Below are 22839 nucleotides of genomic sequence, written 5' to 3' on the forward strand. Positions count from 1 at the left end.
AGGGTTGTGTACACCTTCTGTTGACCCTGCCCACAGAATGGAATGGTATGTTTTTAATTAATATAATGTAATAAAATAGTAATAAAAGTTTTTCTTGCAACTATCCATTGAACTAGAACACTGGCACCTCTGTGTGACATTGTGTTGAGCTGCTAGCGAGTAATGATGGGTGAAGCGGAGGGGTGAGTACCCTCTGCTGTGAAAACAGCTCACACCTTCCCACAAAGACAGCCATGCTGCAAGTCCAAGTGCTGATTATGTATAACTGTATCAATAAAAAAATAGCATTTAATCACAATATTATAACACTTTTATAAATGCTTGCTCACTTGTCTCTAGTTTTGTTAATGCATCACCTTCAAATATATTCCATTAATACAATTGAAGAAAAGAAAAAAGGCATAGTTCAACCAAATAGCTTTCTTGGCTATTGTGAAAAGGAGCTGAGAACAAATTTTTGCAGCATGGCTGTCTTTGTGGGAAGGTGTGAATTGTTTCACAGCAGAGGTGCTCACCCCTCCGCTTCACCCCTCATTACTCGCTAGCAGTTGAACACAATGTCACACAGAGGTGCCAGTGTTCTCTGAAGAAGTTTTTAATGGATAAAGGTTCTAGGCCGATCAAAAGTTTTTCCATCAATCCTGTATCCAAACCATGGACTCTGAGTAGAGAGGCTATCAAGGCCATGAGCTAGCATTCAAGTTAACATTTTATGTTACATCCTCAAAACTTGAAAGAGTGAACTTGAAGAGTGCCAAGAAGGGCAGCATCAAGCACCAGCACTCACTCTGATGTGAGGACGCTGTGACATTAAACAACTAATGAAGATATAAAAGCATCTTGACATGCAAGCATCTGGCACTCTACACGGCGGTGATGTACACAAGCCAAATTAGCCAGCAGGAAACCTGTGAGACTAGCATAGCTGCAAGTTTCCCTTTGCGGAACTGTAATTCTGATGCTTGAGGTATCTGCAGATACTTCTTTCAGATTTTGAGTCATAAGGGCACTGCTCTCATGAGTTAGTTAATTAGGTCCCTGGTGAGCAGTAACAAACTTTAAATTGTTGTCACATTGATCCCTGTTGAAAATGCTATCAAAGCTCAGATCAAGGTCAGTTAGTCAGTGCTGTTTGTGTGAATGGAGGAACGCCAGGGTCTAAGCGCAAAAGCAAAAGTCGGGAAGTTGGAAACTGAATGATGATAAACAAAGAAATATAAGGGTATTTTTATTTCACCAAATGAAGTTCCCTTTCCGCATTTCAATTTGTGAGAAAAAGAAAGAGAAAAAAAGAGAAAGGTCGGGTAGGGCTGACATTCGTTTTCTGAAGTTCATGAAGGAGAATGGCAGCAAGTAGCGAATCATCAAAGTGAAGATGGTGTACATTCTCACTACATATCCGGAGATGGGAGCGAGAGGGAGAAATGAAAGATTTACTTCTACTATTCTTTCATCTGTCATCAGCTCCTTGCTGAGAAGCGTGGCTGAAACAGAAATCAGGCGCTCAGAAATAACAAGGGTGCAACAACAGACATTTGAGGGGAAAGTCTGATGTGTTTCATTCAACTAAAGATTTTCTCCTTTAGATGAAGATGAAGAGGGCCGCTGTCAGTCAACAGGGGCAAAAGGCATGTGGAGGAGTACAACAGGTCCCAGTGAGGAAGAAACAAAGAAGTTGGGTGACCTCAAAAAATGTGGACCCTGTAGCATATTTCGTAGGTGAATTTCTTTTGGATTTTTGTCTGTTGATTAGGGGCGTAACAGTGTATTGTGACATTGTGATAACACAATGGGAAAATGCATCATTATGAATGGGCAATTTTTTTTATATTGCTGTCTAATGCAACAGCATTTGAGCACAAGAGTTTGCAAACAACCAGCATTTTTTTGGAGGTCTCATGTTGGCCGTCTACTCCAGTGTTGGCTGAGTGCTAATTCCCTCAACACAGTAGCACTGCTGCTAGTTTCAATGGCAGCAAAATGTATGGTTTAACAGTTCTTCTTCTGGAAATGCTCTTTTCTAGTTTGGTAATGTGCTCTTCCACACAATAGCTGAGATTTTACTCTTCTTTATCTTCTTTTCTGTCTTCAGTTTGAAAAATGGGTAACAATTCACTTTTTTCTCCAAACTCTTGGAAGTTGGGCGAGTTTTCGGTTTTACAAATATGATATTGCATATTGTAAAGTTTTTCAGATGTATCTTAGGCATACTTACAGTTGCTAGGCTATAAAGGACCAATTGGGTCAATCAATTTGCTACAGAGCCTCCCTGAGGCAGATCAATGCTGCATCTCTTGTTAGTGAAGAATATCAAAGACAGAACTTTAAAGTGGTAAAGCAGACTAAACAACAAGCTGTCCCTGAATTTGTATTTGATCGTCTATTTTTCCCTAATGGACAGCATTTTTTTATAATAAGTTTATACCTCCCCCTCTCCCCCCAGCCCCCCAGAGTTTGGAGTTTGTGACATCCAGAGTGTCCAAAAGCTTAAATAGAGAATCTCAGACCCCCTGTATGTTGGATACATGGATGTAGTTATTTTCCTTAATTCAGATTTTGTTCTAAATATCTTGAGAATATCAAATCATGAATCCAGTACTGAGAATCGAATAGAACCATGGGCTGACTGCATCATTACACTCCAACAGTTGATTTGTTTTATCCACTCTTTTAAAGAACATCTTTCTTTGCATAACTCTACAAGTAATTCTCTGTGACTGTAAACATTTGCTGCCCTGCGATGGACTGGCGACCTGTCCTGGGTGTATCCTGCCCAGTGACCGCTGGGATAGGCTTCAGCACCCCCACAACCCAGAAGGGTAAGCATTTTAGAGTTTAGAGAGCAGCTTGTGTGTGTGTGTGTGTGTGTGTGTGTGTGTGTGTGTGTGTGTGTGTGTGTGTGTGTGTGTGTGTGTGTGTGTGTAGACATTTGTGTGAGTGTGTACACAGCATTGACTCATCAGTACAACCAGTGTTAGCTACATAGTTGACAAGTAAGGTGGCTAATCAGCCAGTTTGGCCACTTTAGGAGAGTAAGACAATTAAATCGTAATTGCAATTATATAAATGACAATTAATTATCAGCTAAACTTCATGACCGTCACAGCCCTACACCTTCTGTTTGGAGGCATTTCAACCACTGATTAAAGCACTTGGACTGTAGTTCAGATTTCACCTTGAATTCTATTATAAGAGGGGAGAAGAGAAGCTCTGAAGGACTAAATTTATGGAACAAAGCATTACTTTAGCTGAAATGTGGTATTTTCAGCTTAATTAAAGCCACATGACTTAATTCCACTGTATCCAAAAGGGTTTTTTTTGTGTGGGGAGTGATGCCATATAAGAACCACTTTTAGTTCCCTAGAGAACCTTTCAGTGGATGATTCTTTGCAGAACCATTTTTGTAGATGAGATTTATGAGTGTGTAATGTATCCCGTTAAAGGTTAAAGAACCTACACAAACTGATCATTTCTTTATGTTCACCTCCAAGGAAAGAACCTATTTTGGTATGGTTGCATTCTCAGTATTTACCTTATTTAGAAGCAAACATGAAGTACATAAGGTTAGTATTCATGAAGTCCATCACAATGGAAAAGCACTGAATTACTCACATTCCAAGAGTTGCTCTTTTATGCTGACCTTTCATGTTCAGGAGGAATTCCAATGATATTTTCTAAATGTAGGCATAAGTACACAGATTCATTTAGAGTGGTTTGATGTGAAATGGTTCATTGGAGAGACCCCGTAACTCAGATTTCTTTACAATGGTGCTGATAAGGATGAAACAGGGGTCACAATGTATACAACACAAATATAGCCATTTTATTTACTACCCAAAACTAGTGAACCTACATGTGTCTTCTAATTTTTTATGTGTAATATTGATGATAGTAAAGTAATGGTAAATCTGAAAAGAAATGGCATTTTCCTAGGGAACTATTTGGCCTTATGATGCCATGCACGTACCTCTCCACAACTAACATATTAAAAATATATTTTAGGCCAAAAGCCAATCTCATCAATATCTAAGACATCAGGCATCATTTCTGTAACTACTTCGAGTAAACTTTCTGTAAGGTAGCTTTTACAGGCATTAACTTTGCACACCACTGTGAACAATTCTGGTTCTGTTAATTTCTTTAAACTGCAGCATTTCACACCAAACCACTCTGAATGACTGTGTTTACATCTCAATCATTTAAATGCACATAAAGTTCAGAAAAAAAGTGATAATAAACAAACAAAAAACAGCAAGCAGCTGATAAAGTTAAGTGAAAAGATGAGCTGGATACATGTTGAAAACATTTTAGATGAAAAAACAATATAAAAGTACACAGAGTAAGAAAGAAAATACCGTTCTGAAAGGTGTCAACAAATGTGAAGCTCAGCATGAATACTGAGGCAAGCTCCCCCCCAGCTGGTCAAAGTGAATATGACACTCATACTCATTTTCCAAGGTCCTGTCCAGAATCCAGATATGTTGGTGTCATCTACTTGAAGACACTTCGTACTTGCAGTCTAGGACTTCCAGAGGGCCTAGAGCAGGGGTGTCAAACTCCACCACTAAAAGAGCCATATTAAAAAATCTCAACAGGCCTTGTGTTGAGTTCCTAATCGTGTTAGAGATTAATCTGACAGACCTTCAGTTCAGCTGCTGAAACCCTGACCAGTGGAAGATCTCACTTGGTTCTCTCTACCTAGATATCATAAAGTTAAAAATCCTGATTGGATCATTTTCCGTTGGATATCATCAGGCCTATGCTGAGCTCTGAACTCCTCCTGGTGTTTATGTTAAATCATTCCAGAGAGGCAAGCTCAATCATTAAAATTCTTATTTATTTTCTCATGAAAAATCACTGACTTGACTTTTACTGTTTATCCAAGAAATAACACAAAACTAGCAAAAACGTCTCTCAAAATGCCTTAAGAGGACAGTTTATGTTGGCAACTGGCATTTCAATGAAAAGTGAATGTTTTTATAGTGCTATTATTCCAAAATGCTTTGGAATAATAGCACTATATTTCTGACCAGTCACTATAAAGAGAATGGTCACTACTAGATCCAGCTAATGCAGCCTCCTTAACATTGTCTTAAACATTCCTGCTGGTTTTAACACTTTTCTTTTTCAAACAGCCCTAGAATATCTCCTATACGTGTTGACATCTTGATGTCTTGAGCAAAGGGTATTGATGGTAGGTCACTGTTCAAAGTTTTACCTTTTTTATAGATTCCATATCATTTTAATATAACTACAAAATTGTGTTGGAGGCTGGGTGGGTGCCAGAAAGAACTAGCTCATGGGCCGGTTCTGACCCATGCATCACTAATTGAGGACTCCAGCTGTAGTGAGTAGTGTATGAGACTCACCACTCTCTATGGACATCTGATTATGGAATGCTGGGAATTGGGACTCAACAGGAACACTGATGGTACGTCTGAGTAAACGCACTTTGCACGTATCAGCCCTCCTCTCCTGCAGAAGCAAAGGGTGGACCTGGAAGAAAAAACAAAAAAACAGGTAGGAATAATGAAAAATAAAAACTTGGACCACAAATTATTTTTCTATCCGATATAAAAAACATATTTCCATTGTTTCTGTGCCTAATATCAGCAAGAGTAATTAGCCTAGTTAGCGGAAAGCTAACACCCATAACAATGCATGCTTTGCAAATGCTCACATTCAGGCACTCATGTTTCATAGCACAAAGTATCTTTACTCAGAAAACAGTCACATTCAACAGTCCCGTCAAAACAAAAAAATGTATATTTATTTTGATTTCTCTGTTTTCCCATGCTTAAAAACAGTACATTCAGTATTCAGTATATTCAGTATTCGAATACTGGGACCTTGTGTATCCACACACATCCCTAGTGTATCATTTTAAGCAGCTGTTTACATTTCATGTTCAGTGAAACGCCAATGAAAGTTAATATTCTACAATCGATGGAGTACCCCAAGGATCTACTCTAAGCCCTCTACTGTTGCTAATCTATGTATTGTATGATAGAAAAAGATATCACATTTTCAAGTTCCACCTTATTTACATCTAGTCAAACTATTCAGAGAGACTAACAGTGTAAGAGAAGTGTCTACAGTGGCTGAAATCTCTTGTCACAGTGGACATGTACAAGCAAATAATACTGCACACTGATATTAAAAGCTTGTTGTTGGTGGACAGGCCTTAATGTACTATAACACAAAGACTTCTGTTCACATATTTGCATAAATAGTGCCATAACAGACACATCAGCAAAGTATGAATGTTTTCTGTTCTGAAGTCGGGGGAAGCACTGCAGGTTCTTCCCTGCTCTGCATAGAAGGTTCTACATCATTGACAAGAAGTCATTTCCATGTATTGAGGGAACAATCCCATACAATTCAATCCCAAACAAATTCATAAAGGAACACTTCAGTCTGAATAAGCAAATAGTGTTAACAATATTTTGCTTTCAAGTACAAAAGTAAAAAAAAACTGCATGTAATAACATCTAAGAAGGACACAGAACTGAAAGAACTTTACAGGAAACCTTAGAGACTTACTGAGTCAGAATTGATCACAGTGGAAGAAGAAACAGGGATTTTATTCTAATTTCAGTTTCAAAGACAAAATGTAACAAAGGAAAAACATGCATAGTGCATCAAATACCTCCAGCAGGTTCATGCTGAGTGAAGCAGCAGGGCCTGTTCCACATGAAACTGTGGTTTTGTGCAAGCTCAGCAGTCATTAAAAAGGAAGTAGGTGGTTGATCACTATTAACAATTTATTATCCATTCGCTCAGATAATGAAACTAATACAACCTTTTTACAAGAGAGCCAAGAACTGGGCTTGAAAACTGTAAGCTATGACATTAAATGGTTATGAATACGCTGCTTGAGGCCTGTTTTACAATTTTGTTTCAGTTCTTTTAATTCATTAATTAATCTTTTTTTTAGATTTGCCAGTATTTAACCCTTATTACTGAAAGAAAACAAAAGACTAAGGAACATGAAGAAAATCCACATACAACAGAGAATGAGCATGTGAAACTAAAACCTCAACCAAACACAAGACAAACAACAAGAGGTATAAATACACTAAGAACAAACCCTTGGGGCTAAAGAAAGCGTAGGGCTACAGACAAGAGGCAGGTGAGAGAGAAAACTAGGTGGTAGGATGGGGGAGGAGACAGGAACAACAAAAACAAAAACATTTGGCTAGACAAAAAAGGGAAGATGAATAAAGGCAGACAGGCAGAAGCAGAGCAAGGATGTTACAATATTAAAAAGGCACATGTGGTTGTTTTGGATTGTAAACATAGTGCTTATATTTGTGTTGTAGGCAATGCCACACCAGGTTCCGATCACCACCACGGTAGAGTCTATAATTTTCTCTGAAATGGAGTACTTCATATCAAAGTACTCTGAATGACTTCGTTTACATCTCAATCACTAAATTAAGCAGGCATTTTAAAAATCAGTGTTATTCTGATGGTGAACATTTGTGTTTAAGGTATGCAGATGTATTATCTCCACAGTTTAACATGCACATGGTCCATATTTAGGCTTTGTAAATAAAATGTGGCGAATGCATCCGATCCAGAGTGTAATAGTGCATCAGGCCCCGTGTCTTGTGATATAGTGTTTACTGTAATTATTAATATATTTAATATCCTTTCTAAGGGTGGATCTGTGTGAGGCATTGATATGCGCTTAATGGCCACTTGATTAGAAACACTTACTTTATAGCTCCAGCTAGCTGGTATGCAGAGACTGTAGCCCATTTGTTACCAGTTATCAGAGGTCAATCTGCTCCCGATGTTTTGGATGGTAGATCACTCTGAATATAGCAGTGACTCTACATTTGTAAAAACTAACCACACTGTGCTTGTAACACTCATGCCAGCGCCAAACACACTCCTGTGTTGAGAGTGATCCTCCTTCCAAATAACATCTGACCATCAACAATCCTTGGGTCAGAAACTGTGAAGGCCCATGACAACAGGTGGGCTACAATCTGTAACTGTACATCAATGTAAAGAACATACAAGCATGGTTAAAATCAGGCCAAAATGTACTGGAGCAGAGGTCTAGCACCTTTAAACAGTGTGCACGGCAATAAAATCCATTTAATTATGTGACGTAACAAACTCACAGACAAATCCTTTAAACAGTTTTCCGATAAACACCCCCAAGTTTGTTTGTTTTTTGCTGATGCATGTGTTGGCTCACCCGCCTTGTACCATTCTACCAATTCTCACCATTATATAAGTACATATTGAATCCTTCCAGATGTTTTGTAATGTTTTACATTGCATTAAAATACCTAAACTGCAGTGGCCAACCATGAATAATACAGCTTGGTCTGCAACTGCACTATAAATGTCAAAAATCTGTCTTTTTCTGGGACTTCTGCTAGCATCCCATGAAAAATAAAGTGGCCAGCGAGTGGAAATACAAGATTGGTGTTTGTAATAAAGTGGCCAATAAGTGGAAGTACAAGGTTGATGTTTCCAATAAAGTGGCTAGTGAGTAGGACAACAAGGTAGGTGTTTCTAATAAAGCTAATTTTAGAGGTGGTCTTCATTTAATCAGAAAAGCTTCCCTCTAAAGTGTACCTCATCAAAATGATGCTTATTATCAACTAATAAACTATAACAACCTTATTGCAACTTTCATGTTTGTTTCTTTCCGACGTAATTTTGGGTACATTTTGTTCCTAAGAGATAAATACCACCTGATTTGCTCTTGAAAGCAGTGTAACACCCAGAGTGACACATGGGAGACATAAAGGTGGAGGAAAAATTATATATTGACCACAGTGTGGGGCATATATTCTGTCCAAGGTCAGATTATCTATCGATTGTCTCTGGCAGACGACGTTTGCCTTAATCACGTGTGAATTCTATGAGCTACAGCCGCCTGGTAATGTGCTGTGCCATTAAGGTGTCATAGTGACAAACTACATGCTGCTAACACGCTATATGCTTCCATGACCTCTCTCTCGCTCTGCTCTTTTCTTGCACACAGGTTTATGCAGCTTACGCACACTCATTCACTTTCTAGGCCACGGTCTTTCTATCTGGGCTTTTTTAAAATTGCCACAGCACAGTTTTCCTCTTTTCTGTCCTTTGCTACATTTTTCAAAGTGTTACCTTTAAATTTCCACTCACTGGCTCCTTTATGAGCTCCACCTACCTTATAGCTCCACCTTATAGGTGTACACTTACACACTGTATGGTTGGACAGACATGTGCAGGGACATTTTTTCACAAGTTTAAAATTGTTTTAGAAGTTGGTTGCATTTTCTGCTTCTCACAATTAAAGTAATGCCTAACAACTCAATGATGTTAAGGTCAGTCCATTCTTTTAAGGACACCAGAGTTATTTGTGTGAGTGAGAATTATTATATGAACATTTTTAAAATTTGCATTTTTAATGATTATTTTGCTGCACAATGTTGTCCTTAAAAATAACATTTAGAACAACATTGTGTCATTAACGTTCAATGTTTTCTTGAATACAGTATTGTGATAATAGCCTGTGATAAAACATAGGTAATTGTGATTTTATACACATCGTTCACCACCCAAAAACATCTAGCCAATAAACTGGCTAAGATAAGTATGGCTGCCATAATTTGTGCATCAACAGATGAAGTTGCAAGTTGAAGCTACTTTCATATAAAGTGGTCAGTGACTTTACATGTGCCTGGGTTTCCATACCTCTTCTTTATCCAGTAGCAGCATTTGGCCGTCTGTGACCACACAGAACTTTGGGTTCCAGACAGTATGCTCAACACACGGATGACCACAGAACATCCAGCCTTCTGCAGGGCCCCTCATATCTGAGAGAGAAACACACCCTTAGGATTCGCACTTAAAGCATGCAGTAAGAAAATCTTGTTACATTTTTATGCGTATTACACTCAAAACAATGAACTGTATCAATGTTTAATTAAATGCAAACATTTCCATTCAGAGTTAGCACACACAGTCCCTGTTTACACCTGATCACTTCATGCATCTCTTTGATCAAACCACTTCAGGAGGTGGTCTGAGATGCAGGTGAGGCACATATTATAGCGGTGTAGTGCATCAGTCTCTCCAAGACACATTTGACAAACAAAATTGCTCCCAGTACAATCAAAACTCTTCTCCATGCAGGATGTCGCTGGGTATGTGACCTGTGTATAAGAGAAACGGAATCATGGAGGACACACATGGTCGGATTTCAGTCCGACTAACCAGAGACGCATTTAACGAAGTGTAACTGCAAATTCATGTGGCTAAGATCTTATTAGGATCCAATCAGTGGTGAACGATGTACCTGAGTTAAAGTAGAGATACCCATAGTAAAATATTAAGTGACCCTTATTAGTCCCACAACGGGGAAATTTCACCTCCGCATTTAACCCATCCATGAAGTGAAACACCACATGCACACTAGTGAACACACACACAGTAGGGGGCAGTGAGCACACTTGCTCAAGGACAACTCAGTCATGTGCTGTCGGCTCTGGGGATCGAACCGGCGACCTTCCGGTCACAAGGCTGGATCCCTAACCTCCAGCCCACGACTGCCCCAGTTACTCCAGTAGAAGTTCTTACTCTAGACCTTAATTTGAGTAAAAGTACAGAAGTATTTGCCTTCATATGTACTTAAGTATTGAAAGTAAAAGCACTAAAAGATTAATTATTGCTCTATTGTCCTATTATCATTTTTATAACAAGACTTGGTTCATGAACTCATTTTAGGTGAAAATCCTCCAGTGTCTCTCTTGGTAAACCCGTCTTTTAATAGAACGTCATTAATTAGTGACACTGACGTCTATTAAAATGATCATAAGCACAAAACACTGAAGGAAAACAGTTTCCATTAGGTAGAACCCTCTGAAACAACTTTTTACAAATAAGCAAAGTTTCAGTTTAAGATTACTTTGTAACTTAGTTACAAGTTGAATAAAAAGTGGCTTTAACTCAGGATCACAAATAAGTTTTCCTTTACTGTATTGATCTGTAGGCCTCTGTTCATAAACATAAACTAACCAAAACAAATTTACTATAAAATTAAGTGTTTGTATGAATTCAGAAAAAAGAAACACGCCAGTCACGACTGCATATGTATACATATTTCTATATTGTGGTCTATTTACACAAAGTTAGGTTAGTTCATCATTTAGGTGACGAATGTGCTCCCAAATTTTTACACTGCTGCACTGACGTTAAACCGTGTGCTGCACTGGGTCGGTATGACCAACAGGTCAAAACAAGCTCAGAACAAAGCAACCACTGTGCCCTGATTGGTGTTCTTGTTTTGTGCTTCTTTTGTTTTGACATGTTACGTTTTTATACACACAAAAACCAAAAGGAACAACAGATTTCTCACAATGTAGTGGAGTAAAAAGTGAAATATTTGACTTTGAAATGTAGTGGAGTGAAAGTAAAAAGTCACCCAAAATAAAATACTTAAGTAAAGTACAGATACATGAAAAAACTACTTAAGTACAGTAACTAATTACATTTACTTAGTTACTGTCCACCACTGGATCCAATACAGATACTATTCACATGAAGTGACCAGGCTTAAATTGGAATACTGATTTTGTAAATGCAATTAATGACATATTTTCAGTTTGTAAGTCAAAAATTGGTTTATTTCATTTGAATTTATTTCTCCCAGTAGCTTATTTATAAGAAATAGGCAAAAGTTTAAGTGCTTCGAAACACCGGCCAAACAAAAGAACCACAGAAGGCGGTATTTTATACACAGATTGGATTCAGACATGACCAGGTGCCTTAGCGTACATTCTACGCAGGCAGCATGTATTATATTTCACTGTGAAAACTCAACCAGGTCTTAATTAAGGTCATGTCAGTGTGGTTTAGGACACAGTATAACTTACTGTAAACTATGTAAATGAACAGTATTTCACCTAACACGGTTTAGAAAACAGGTCTCGGGCTGAATTCCGACTCCTCTTTGTATTCATGCACATTATGCATGCATATGTAGGCTAGGTTAATTTCTGGTTTTTGTTCATGTGGTTACAGAAAAGATTTAGGTGACTACTGGCTTCGAATATTTATTAGCAACGTAGGCCTTATAGGCCCAGCACTACAATAGAGTGGCAAAAATTAAACCCCAAGCATGGGTAATTGTATAGATTTTTCACCTTTTTTTTTTAAACTGTTTCTTTAAACAAGATCAGATTAGATTAAGTGACCCTTATTAGTCCCACAATGGGGAAATTTCACCCCTGCAATCTAACCCATCTGTTCAGTGAAACACCACATACACACTAGTGAAGACACACACTAGGGGGCATCGAGCACACTTGCCCAGAGCAGTGGGCAGCCCTATCCGCAGCGCCCGTCGAGCAGTGGGGGGTTAGGTGTCTTGCTCAGGGGCACCTCAGTCATGTACTGTCGGCTCATGGGATCAAACTGGCGGCCTTCCGGTCGCAAGGTTGGTTCCCTAACCTCCATCTTTTATGGGACTTGCATATAACATGATACCCATATGATTCATGTCAAAATGTTCCGTTATCATTGTCACTACTTTCTAAAATGGCTGCATCAACTTCTGCAGCTGTAAACTCTTTTCATGTGTCTCTGATGTCAGCTAAATGAAAAATGAAGTTTGTGATGTGATGGGTCAGTTCTTGTTGGTCTCCTGAGTGCCCATCGGTCAGTTTCACACAAAATGTAGATGGACACACAAAACCACTAATTACACATGGTGAGTGGCAGGTGACATGTTTCTCATTGCCTATTCATAGCCTCATAACTCCTGATGTGAGTTACTTACGATCTGGCTTTAAGAGGGAATGGAAAGGGCGACTCTACAGATTCAGTAACTGTTTGAACTGTATTCCTGCGCTGTTTTATCACAAAGATACAGAAACAGAAACATAGAATATGGTGCAAGCTCATGGACCCCAGAGCATTAAAGTGTAGATTCTAACTTCAATGCCACGTTGTGCTTGTAAGTACAAGAGGAGAAGAGTTATGATTTGAATTGAATGAAAATTTGTAATTGTGTGCGCTAAAGAACAACTTCACTTTACATCCGTTTTGCCAGGTTTTTCCCAATTTCTGTCATAAACAAAAAAAGGTCAGAAGTGCACACCCCAGTCTGTTGATAAAGAACATAAATGAAATGTAAATGTAATTCATTATGTAACAATATCATTATGTAATAATGGAACTACATTTAAACAGCAATATGACAGCAGTAACTCAACACTGAACATTCTACAGACAAATAAAGGAAGAATAGCTTATTTGTGAAACAAACAGATTTTTTCAGCTCAAACACTTGCATTCTTAGAGTGCACACCAAAGGCACAAAGTGGAGCTAGAATGTATGGAAAATGGCCTGTGTTTTATTAGCCTATTTAGAAGTTATGACATTATCTTACTCTAGCCAACAAGTCTGCGTGATTCAATTTGCTCTAAAGTTCAAAACAGTCAGGTAGAACGGTGAAAGATCTGCAGAACAAACAACCCCCTGAACCAGCGGCAAATAGAGCCTCGAATGAAGCGAGTGTGACGGAACACATTTATATGGAAATGAGCTTGCTGCTTGTGAGCTCTGACAACAAAAGGAGCGAAACAACTTCAAATAGTTCAGCAACCACAAGAGAAAGCAGGTCAGTTTAATTTGCTGAGTCTGACAATGGCAAGTGATCGCAGAGGGAGTATGGAGCCCATAGAGATCCAATTTAATCTAGTGAAGATTGAGTGGAACAAACAGCGTTGAACAGGAAAACAGCATAAGCTGCCACCAAGTTTCAAATGTCCGGTCCATTTTTTCTGCACGTGTTAATAGGCCCGAAGAGTTTTAATGCAGAGTGCTATGGATTTTGAGGCTTGTCATACACCCATGAGAGGTACTGAGCCATGAAATGGTATGTTGCCATTTTTATAAACCAAGGCAAACCTACCCAAGCAGAGACTAGTGATTTGATTGTCCAATGTATTAGATTTAGGCTATGGTCACATAAGTGTGTGCGAGAGCGATGGGTGACCAGTCATTTCCTATTTCTTATGGAAGTAGCTGCTTTATAGGCATGATTTAGCTGACAGAAGAAACCTTAATCACTGGCAAAAGGGGTTAAGTACATGTTAACACAAGCTAGTCTACAATAATGTCTTTTACTCAAATCTAATCCACTGAACTGACCAACATGCATTTCTCTAAGAAATGACCATTTCATCTGACTATATTTCAATAGAGGTTAAGCTAGTTTAATGACTGCAAAGAGCTTCTCTGTGAATTTTCACACATCATAATCCCTGAGCGTCTTCTCCTCATGCATCTTAAAGAACATTAAGAGTGGCTGTTGTTGTTAGACAATACTGCTGAATGTTTAATAGTAGACTTACTTTTATGCAATGTAATTTTACGGTAGCTTAAATTAGCAAAGATGTAGCAATATTCATATTTTAACACCTTAACAATCTTATAATGTAAAGGATCCAGTAACATACAGAGGAAAATAAGCACATGGGACAAAATGTTGTTTTGAAAAATCTTGTTTGAAACCTTTTTTTCTACCACAAGGCATGTAGCAGCAATTCTATTCGTTTTTGCCATAGAAAGCTAGACCTTACTGTGGGAATGATATTGACTACAGAGTGACACATGACTACAGAGGTCTACATGCATCAGGGTCTATCAGAGAATTAGGTAAACAGTCAATACTGTTACATCCAAGCTGTTTTAGACAAATACATGGTTAAATGGAGGCATGAATGGATAGATCATTCACCATCTCTACCTTTATTGATCTCTCTAATCATGTGACCACAAAATTTCAAGATTATGAGAGATATATCCAGTTGTGGCCACAAAATGCAACCAGGTTAAAATGCCAGTTGACCATCATTGGTTACCGCTAACAGACTCTCTAGCATTTTTTATTCTCTGTAAATGGATATATTCTGCCCTCACTAGAAAGAATGAGCAGGTTAGCAGAAAGCTAGCAAGATAACAGGCTAACATTTCTATATTAAAAGAAATACCTTCAGTTTAAGAAGGAGAGGAGTTAGATGACTGCACAATAAATCATATTTTCATTTAGAGAAGGAGTTAGAGAAGGAGTTTAGATGACTGGACAATAAATCATATTTTCACTATCATGATATGTGTTTCCACAATAAACATGCCATGACCTCATATACACAGCACCAGAGAGATGTCATAACATTGCTAGCACAAACCATTAGAAGCCAAATGAGTTCTCTTATGCACTGAGATTTAACTCCTTTCTCACATGAGAGAAGTAACTTAACCATTAGGCTATACAGCCAATTACAAAGCACACTTGTGCACAGCTCATAAACTCCCCCATTATGAAGTACAAACCTGTAAAGGTGAATCAAACATTAGGATTGTTCTCAAAGCCAGTGTTGTGTTTTAAGTGTGGGAGCCGGTAACTGCTACTGTCATTGCAAACATAGTTTATACATCAAACAAAACAAATAAATGAATAAACTATTTTTATTAGTTATTGCAGCCTTTATAGAAAAAGTTCTTGAGCTAATGCTAACTGTTTCTCAGCTGTTATTACACAACATGCAGTCACACAACTGATTCCTTATACAACACAAAGTTTATGTATGCATGTATGAGTCACTCATTCTGTCCCATTCACTCTTAATCTCTCATGCATGCAGACAAACACAGGGGAATTTTAAACAGATTTATGTTTGCATGTGTGGTTTGGAATAGATAGGCCTTACAGTTTAATACACCACACAGGCAGTTCCCTGAAGGACCACTTAGTTGATTTTTTTCTTAAAGATTCATAAAATATGAATGTACCATTATTTATTGGCAGTCAGTATGGAATGCAAAGCTGTAATGTAAAAATAATGCTCTCATTTTTAGTGAGTTGTTTTCCATTTACATATCCTGACAAGCCATGTCGCCCTTAGACTAGCACTTAGCTAGTAACATAAAATGGCACCGACTAGAGTACTAAATTTAATTCCTCTTATTTGTATCATGTTTACTACAGACGTTATCCCAGAGTAGCTTTCAGAAGTGGCCAATATACTGGGCCTATTGCAGCAGTTTGCATTCTGCAAATTAGACGCATTTTGTCTGTGTTGTGTATGAAACTGGCAGTCTAAATGTCCAGTTTAAGGGCCATATGCATGGTGAATTGTGCTCCTATTCATCATGTCTACCTGATGTCTGAAGATTTGTTAAGGTTTTGAGATAAGGGTTTGAAGTTGAACAAAAACATACTGTAGCATCCACAGAAATAGACCTGGAGCCTGCCATTTTCTCTTCAAGGAAAATGCTTTTATTGAAATAGATGGAAAAAAGAATCAACCTATCGGGGAAATGAGGGACAGGTCATCAAAAGGCAAACATAACACAGGGGTGGTAAGACACTTCCAGCACGTTAATTAGCTGAACAGGTCACGATTTAAAATAACAAGAAAGTTCACACATTTTATATTTAAAACAACATCTAACTCAGTAAGTTGAACTTAACAAAGGCTGCAGAGAGGCACATGGCAACCTGGGAGTCCTCCACATGCTCCTCTCCCCTTTCCCAATTGGCCTAAACCGTAAGTCCAGCAGCAGTGCCACAATACTTTTATAATTCATTAATGAAGTATTGTGTTAATTGCTAACTGCTAGTCACTTTTAAAATCCATTCAAAAAAGTAAAATTGAAATCTTAGACATACCATGAATGTACCAGGATATACCTTGAGTTCACTATTATCAACACAGATACATACAAGTATGATCACCAGTCTTAGTTTTGGAGAGTAAATAAAATGACAGTATTGCATTGTAGACACCATGACCCCTCCTTCCTATCACCACTTTAGAGATATCCCAGTAGGAAGTTTCTCTGCAGCCTGCCATTCAAAGCCAAACCACTCTGAATGACTTTACATTTCAACAAATAAACAATGCAGAAATTTTGAAAATCCATAATGCTTTCAAAAGCTCCTTCACAGGAAGCTGTTATGAAAAAGGGTTTTTACTATGCTGCCTGATGCCTGAGGCATTGTTTTATGTTAGTGTTTTGATCATCATTTGGCCTAAAATGCATTTTTAACAATACATACAGTTACATGCAAAAGTTTTATTGTAGATGATGTTCACTTAGAAAATCAACTAAGCATGTCATTTGCTAGGGGGCTGAAGTGGAATTCCACTATAATGATAAATAAAACCATACTTTCCTCACAAATATGCACGAGTAGCAATATACCTAAGCATTCAACCAGAGGAGATGTTTCAAATCAATGTACTGAATGTACTGAAATGAAAGCAATCATGACAATAATAGGACTACCAAACTGTCTCACTCTCTATGTCACACACACACATTCACACACAGAGAGAGTTCCTGAAGAAGTGGAGCAGTGTAAAAACTGCTTGCAGTAGTGATTCGTCCACCTACACTCTTGTGAAGTAATGGCCAATCTGTTCACCTTCTGGAACGTCTTAACAAACACCAGCTAAAATGTATATTTAGTGCCATTTACACTTTCTGGCCTCTTTATTGGAAACACCTGCACTTTAGTCAGGCCAATGCAATGCAGTATTATTGTTACACATGTTAGAAGAAATTAATCCTGTGCTACACAATATTGGCATAACCATGCCATAAACATGTGATTGCAGATGTGATATGCTGTCCTGAATTGTGATGACAGATTTTGTCCATTAAGATAATTATGTTATCTTTACTCCCGCGACCCTGAGGGAGAAGCGGCTTAGAGGATGGATGGATGGATGTTATCTTTACTAACAATTTTCATGCCAGCTGCTATAAAGTATGATGGCATGATCTTAAATTAGCATGTGACATAAGCGGTCATGTTATCAAGTATTATAGCATCTTCTTCTTCGTTCGGCTGCTCCCTTTAGGGGTCGCCACAACGGATCATCTGCCTCCATCTTGCCCTATCCACTGCCTCCTCTACTTTTACACCAAAAATATTATAGCATCTGTTATGACAATTTACAGCAACAGTAGCATGAATCTTTCATAATCTGTCATGATAACTGAAAGCATATTGTTACTGGCTTGAGTTGTCTCCTAGAAGCTTGAGAGGCATGGTCACATGGCCATGGCCATGTTGCTTTAGCTTAAGTTGTATTTAGTTTAAGTATGTGTGCTATTTGTGTAGTTTTGTTTAGTTTAGGGTTAATGTGTGGTGCTAGGAGCTGGTCTGCCATGAGGGAGAAACCTGTGGCTAGTGGTGATCTCTGTTGTGGGTTTGTGCTTCTGTATGTGCCTTTCAAACTGGTGTTCAGTAAAGAGCACCTCTCATGGTCGAATCGGGGCCTCCCCTGTGTCTTACTTTCTGCTGATGTCACAGTGGTGTGAGAAGTGGTATAGAGTGGAATGGCACTTTAAAGAACTTCATGGCAAACAGCGAGAGAGGCAGCCAAAAAGTATGTGGAAAAAATTGAGTTCAAGGAATTTCAGCCAAACCCAACACTAACAGGCAGATAAAATCAAACACATAGCCATACAATCTCCATAGACAAGCATTGGCAGTAGAATTGATCATATTGAAAAGCTCACTAGCATTAAGTGTGCCACTGTCACAGGATACCACTTTTTCCACAGTTCATAAAATTTCTGCCCTACTAGATCTGCCCCAGTCAGCCGTAAGCGCTATTGTAAAATGGAAGGATCTAGAAGTAATAACAGCTAAGCCACAAAGTGGTAGACCACACAAATTCACTGAATGGGCCCACCAAGTACTGAAGCATGAAAAATGTGTGGAGGAATTCCTGTGACCTGCACAGCCCTGACTTCCACCCCACTGAACATCTTTGGGATGAACTGGAACATTGAGTGCGGCCAGACTTTCACATCCAAAATGATAGCCTGACCTCACAAATGTTCTTTGTCAAACTTTAAAAATCACCGCTTGCATCCATATGATTGGCCTGTAATGTATAAACCATATAGGAGAATGGTTTTTAGTGCCACAAGGTGCTGGGTAATGCCAAATGTTTTCCCATCAAAGTCACTTCCATGGAAAAAAGGGGGAAAACTGCATTCGCAGTTGGAGTTTAATATGGCAGAGTCTAACAACACATTTACATTTTCAGAGTAGATCCTGAAGTCACCAGAATACCAGATCATTTTTAGAAGCCACCTGTTGGAAGCTGGTTGAAATGTCCAAACTTTAAATTATTCTTGGAATCCTGGCTTTAACATAAACAGATGTTTCTGAGTATAAATGACATGTTTGTTCAGAGGTCAGATTATTTATAGCAGCAGCAACCCTGATAGCAGATGGTTTTGGGCCAATTCTATCTTTCCTACATGAGTGTCTGTTGGCTACTCTGCAGATAATTATGCATGTGGGCCAGATGCCAGACAGTTTCATATGGTTTTGCTTTGTATCTACATTTGTGGGACGATTCTGGCAAGAATGTTGTGGACCAACAATGCAGATTTGGGCCACATTCATTGGTTCTACAGTGTGTGGACCAGATCTGAGCTGAGCATCCAGCTGTATCCTGAGCCAGAACAAAGCCAAGGATGTGGTCCACAAGTGGACCAAATAAATTATACTGGTAACTTTTTATCTTGTACCCTTTTCACATTCTTTTGGCGGTGCAAGATGAAGACTAGCTCCATCAACAGCACAAGTTGATGACTGACTGAGTAAAAATGTTTGTTAGTTCTACAGAAATCGTAAATTTCTAGAAGCTGCAAAGCGAAATAACCTGCAGTAAATGAAGGTGCGCAGTCATACCCTGCAGTGCTGATATAGCCACGCCACCACCTGTAATATCCAACTGAACTCTGGGAAAGGTAAGAATTACGCTTCATAGGTCTTGGTTAAAAAAAAAAGCTCAATATCTTTAGATATATCTTGCAAAATGTCATGTTTTTCTATTTTTTGAAGGCTGGAAAAGTGATAAAGCCTGTTTGATAGCGTGCAAGTGTAAATAAGACGTACAGATTTATTCTCAGTCTTATTTGTGCATCAGTGATGTGAGTTCTCTTTGCCTGGCTAATAGATGTTCTGACATCAGGGTCAAAACGGTATAAATGAGTGTGTATAAATCGATTTGAATGAATTCACACATCAAGGTCATCTCACAACAGGGAATAAGTTCTAAAGCCAAAGAAAATGCATGTTTTGTCTTACTTTGACAAATGTGAATAAAAAGCATGTTGCTGGGGTGCTTGATTGAGAGTTCGTGTCTCGCGGTGCACAGCAAGGATTAGATCGACAGCTGGAATGTAGTTTAGCAAAGGCTGCGTTCCTGCCATTGAGACGGCCTGTACCCTCGCTGCTTCAGCTCCATGCTCTTATCGAACAATTTTCTGAAGGTCATAAAGAGTCAGTGGAAGGGTAAACAGAAAACTTTATGCCTGAAATAAATTTTGTCTTATTCTCTTGTATCCAAGATACAAATACAGTGCTGTTTTATGATTGTCTTTTCCAGCTTTATCAGTGTAAGTGGAACAAATAAAAGATGCAGCTTACAAGGCACAGCAATCAGACAAGATTACAGGACATTATTGAGTTTAACAAGTGGACAAGGCTGTGAACATCAAGAAATGAGTGAGGCAACTTGAGAGCTGTAGTTGTCCATGAAAAGATATAGTGTCCCAGTTTAAAGAGACTAGCGTATGGGGAAAATAAATTCTTGCTTTTTTAAAGCTGTACTATGTAAGATTTTTGGATAAAATTGACACAAGTAGCATTACTGTGTCCTCTTTACATCATACAGCTTGATCTTTAGGTCTCAAATGCAAAATTAGCTTTATACTAATGAAGATATGATGATGACAGTGTATTATTCAATCCCATGCTCATAAGACATAGCCTAAATAAAATAAATAAAAACAGAATATGATGATTTGCAAATCCTTTTCAATCTATATTCAGTTGAATGCACTACAAAGACAAGATATTTAATGTTCAAATGGATAAACTTTATAGTTTTTTGCAAATATTCACTCTTTTTGAATTTGATGCCTGTAACACATGAATGTTGAAATGCTCAAAAAAAACACCTGTTTGGAACATTCCACAGGTGAGCAGGTTAATTGGAAACAGGTGAGTGTCATGATTGGGTATAAATGGAGCATCCCTGAAAGGCTCAGTCGTTCACAAGCAAGGACGGGGCGAGGTTCACCACTTTGTGAACAACTGCGTGAGCAAATAATCCAACAGTTTAAGAACAATGTTTCTCAATGTGCAATTTCAAGGAATTTAGGGATTTCATCATCTACAGTCCATAATATCATCAAAAGATTCAGAGAATCTGGAGAAATCTCTGCAAGTCAGTGGCAAAGCAGATAAATATGTAAAAATGTAGAATATGATGCGTAACAGTAACACTGCATGCCTGTTAATTCAGTTGAGTGGCCCTCCGCTGTTGCTACTCGCATTCAGGTTGTACAGAGCACTGAGAGAAACAGTCCTGGGATGACTGATAAAGGGGTTTCTGTCGAGGGCTGTGAGTAACAGCTAATCTCTCAGTGAGTGTGTTTAATCTTCTCTGCCCAACCTGGCCGCATAAAGAGAGGAGATTGTTTTATGGCACGGGCAAAATGAAAGCCTTATCAGCATCATAACACACCTTCAATGGGATGAGGCTGGGGCGATACATTCCCATTTTCCCTGCCTTACACGCACATACAGAATACTGAGAAGATAGTTGAGAAGGCATCCTCTCCACTCTAGAGCTCAACACTGAAATTCATATTGAGGGTCATGGGGTCTGTTCAGCCTGCTGTGGTAAAAAAAACAGCATGAAGCAAAGCTTCCACACACATACACAGACTATGTGAAGGCCTCATTTCCAAACTACACATTATCATGAATTTCTTCTAATTAGTTTCCACTTTGAGTTAGTGATTAAGCTTATAATTAGCATTCTGCACAGCTTATGAAAGAGTTAGCACGGAAGGAAAGGTGGGAGTTAATTGGATGCAGATAGTAATTTGTGAAAAAGAAAACTTTTGGCTTCAGGGAAGGTCTCCGTTTTTCAAAGCTCCAGGATCAAAATAAGTATAAAATAATCAAAACAGGCATGTGGTACCTTGAAAGAAAATATTCAAGGCGTGGGAAGAAGCATACACCCTGTATCTCCACTCACTGGCCACTTTCTTGCAAGCACATACCTTGTGCTTCCACTTTCTGGCCACTTTATTAGAAACACCCATGTAGGCCTAGTAGATCCACTCATTGGCCACTTTATTAAAAACACCTACCTTGTTCTTCCACTCACTAGTCAGTTTAATAGAAACACATACCTTGTACTTCCACTCATTGGCCACCTTCTTAGAACCACCTACCTTGTGCTTCCACTCTCTGGACACTTTATTAGAAACACCCATGTAGGCCTAGTAGTTCCACTCACTGGCCACTTTATTAGAAACATCTACCTTGCACTTGAATTCTCTGGGCACTTTATTGGAAACACCCATGTAAGCCTAGTAGTTCCACTCGCTGGCCTTTATTTAGAAACATGTGTCATTTATTTCCACTGACTGATCACTTAATTAGAAACACATTGTACTTCCACTCACTTATGTGATGACAAGAGTGGCTCTGTGGTCAGAAACTGACCAGTGATAAAGAGATTGGAGGATGGCTAACACAAATTGTGCATCAACAGATGGGCTACAGGCTCAAAGTGTATGCCAGCACATAGTGTACTGCAAAATGCTTAAATCACCACATCGAGTTGTTGAATAATCTCAAACAGACCTGCTCATGGGGTTTTTAACAATGTAAGGCAGATGGTTTTCCAAAAATAAAATGTGGCTAAATCTCAGGCTAAAGGGTGGCTTATGAAATTGCACAAAATTTCATTGAAATGTTAGTAACT

The 22839-nt window shown here is 38.6% G+C and overlaps 1 protein-coding gene across 2 annotated transcripts in view; it reads right to left on the reverse strand.

The window, feature by feature from the left end:
* The window catches only part of dab2ipb (DAB2 interacting protein b), a 250907-nt gene that overhangs the window by 222628 nt on the left and 5440 nt on the right, over nucleotides 1-22839 (reverse strand). For both annotated transcript variants that reach the window (XM_037533218.1, XM_037533219.1), the window contains exons 2-3: nucleotides 9706-9827; nucleotides 5370-5496 (exon numbers count right to left, since the gene is read on the reverse strand). In XM_037533218.1, coding sequence (XP_037389115.1) covers nucleotides 5370-5496; nucleotides 9706-9827 — 249 coding nt within the window. The remainder of the gene's footprint in view (nucleotides 1-5369; nucleotides 5497-9705; nucleotides 9828-22839) is intronic.

This window comes from Pygocentrus nattereri, chromosome 23 (genome assembly GCF_015220715.1).
Source record: "Pygocentrus nattereri isolate fPygNat1 chromosome 23, fPygNat1.pri, whole genome shotgun sequence".
Classification (NCBI taxonomy): Eukaryota; Metazoa; Chordata; class Actinopteri; order Characiformes; family Serrasalmidae; genus Pygocentrus; species Pygocentrus nattereri.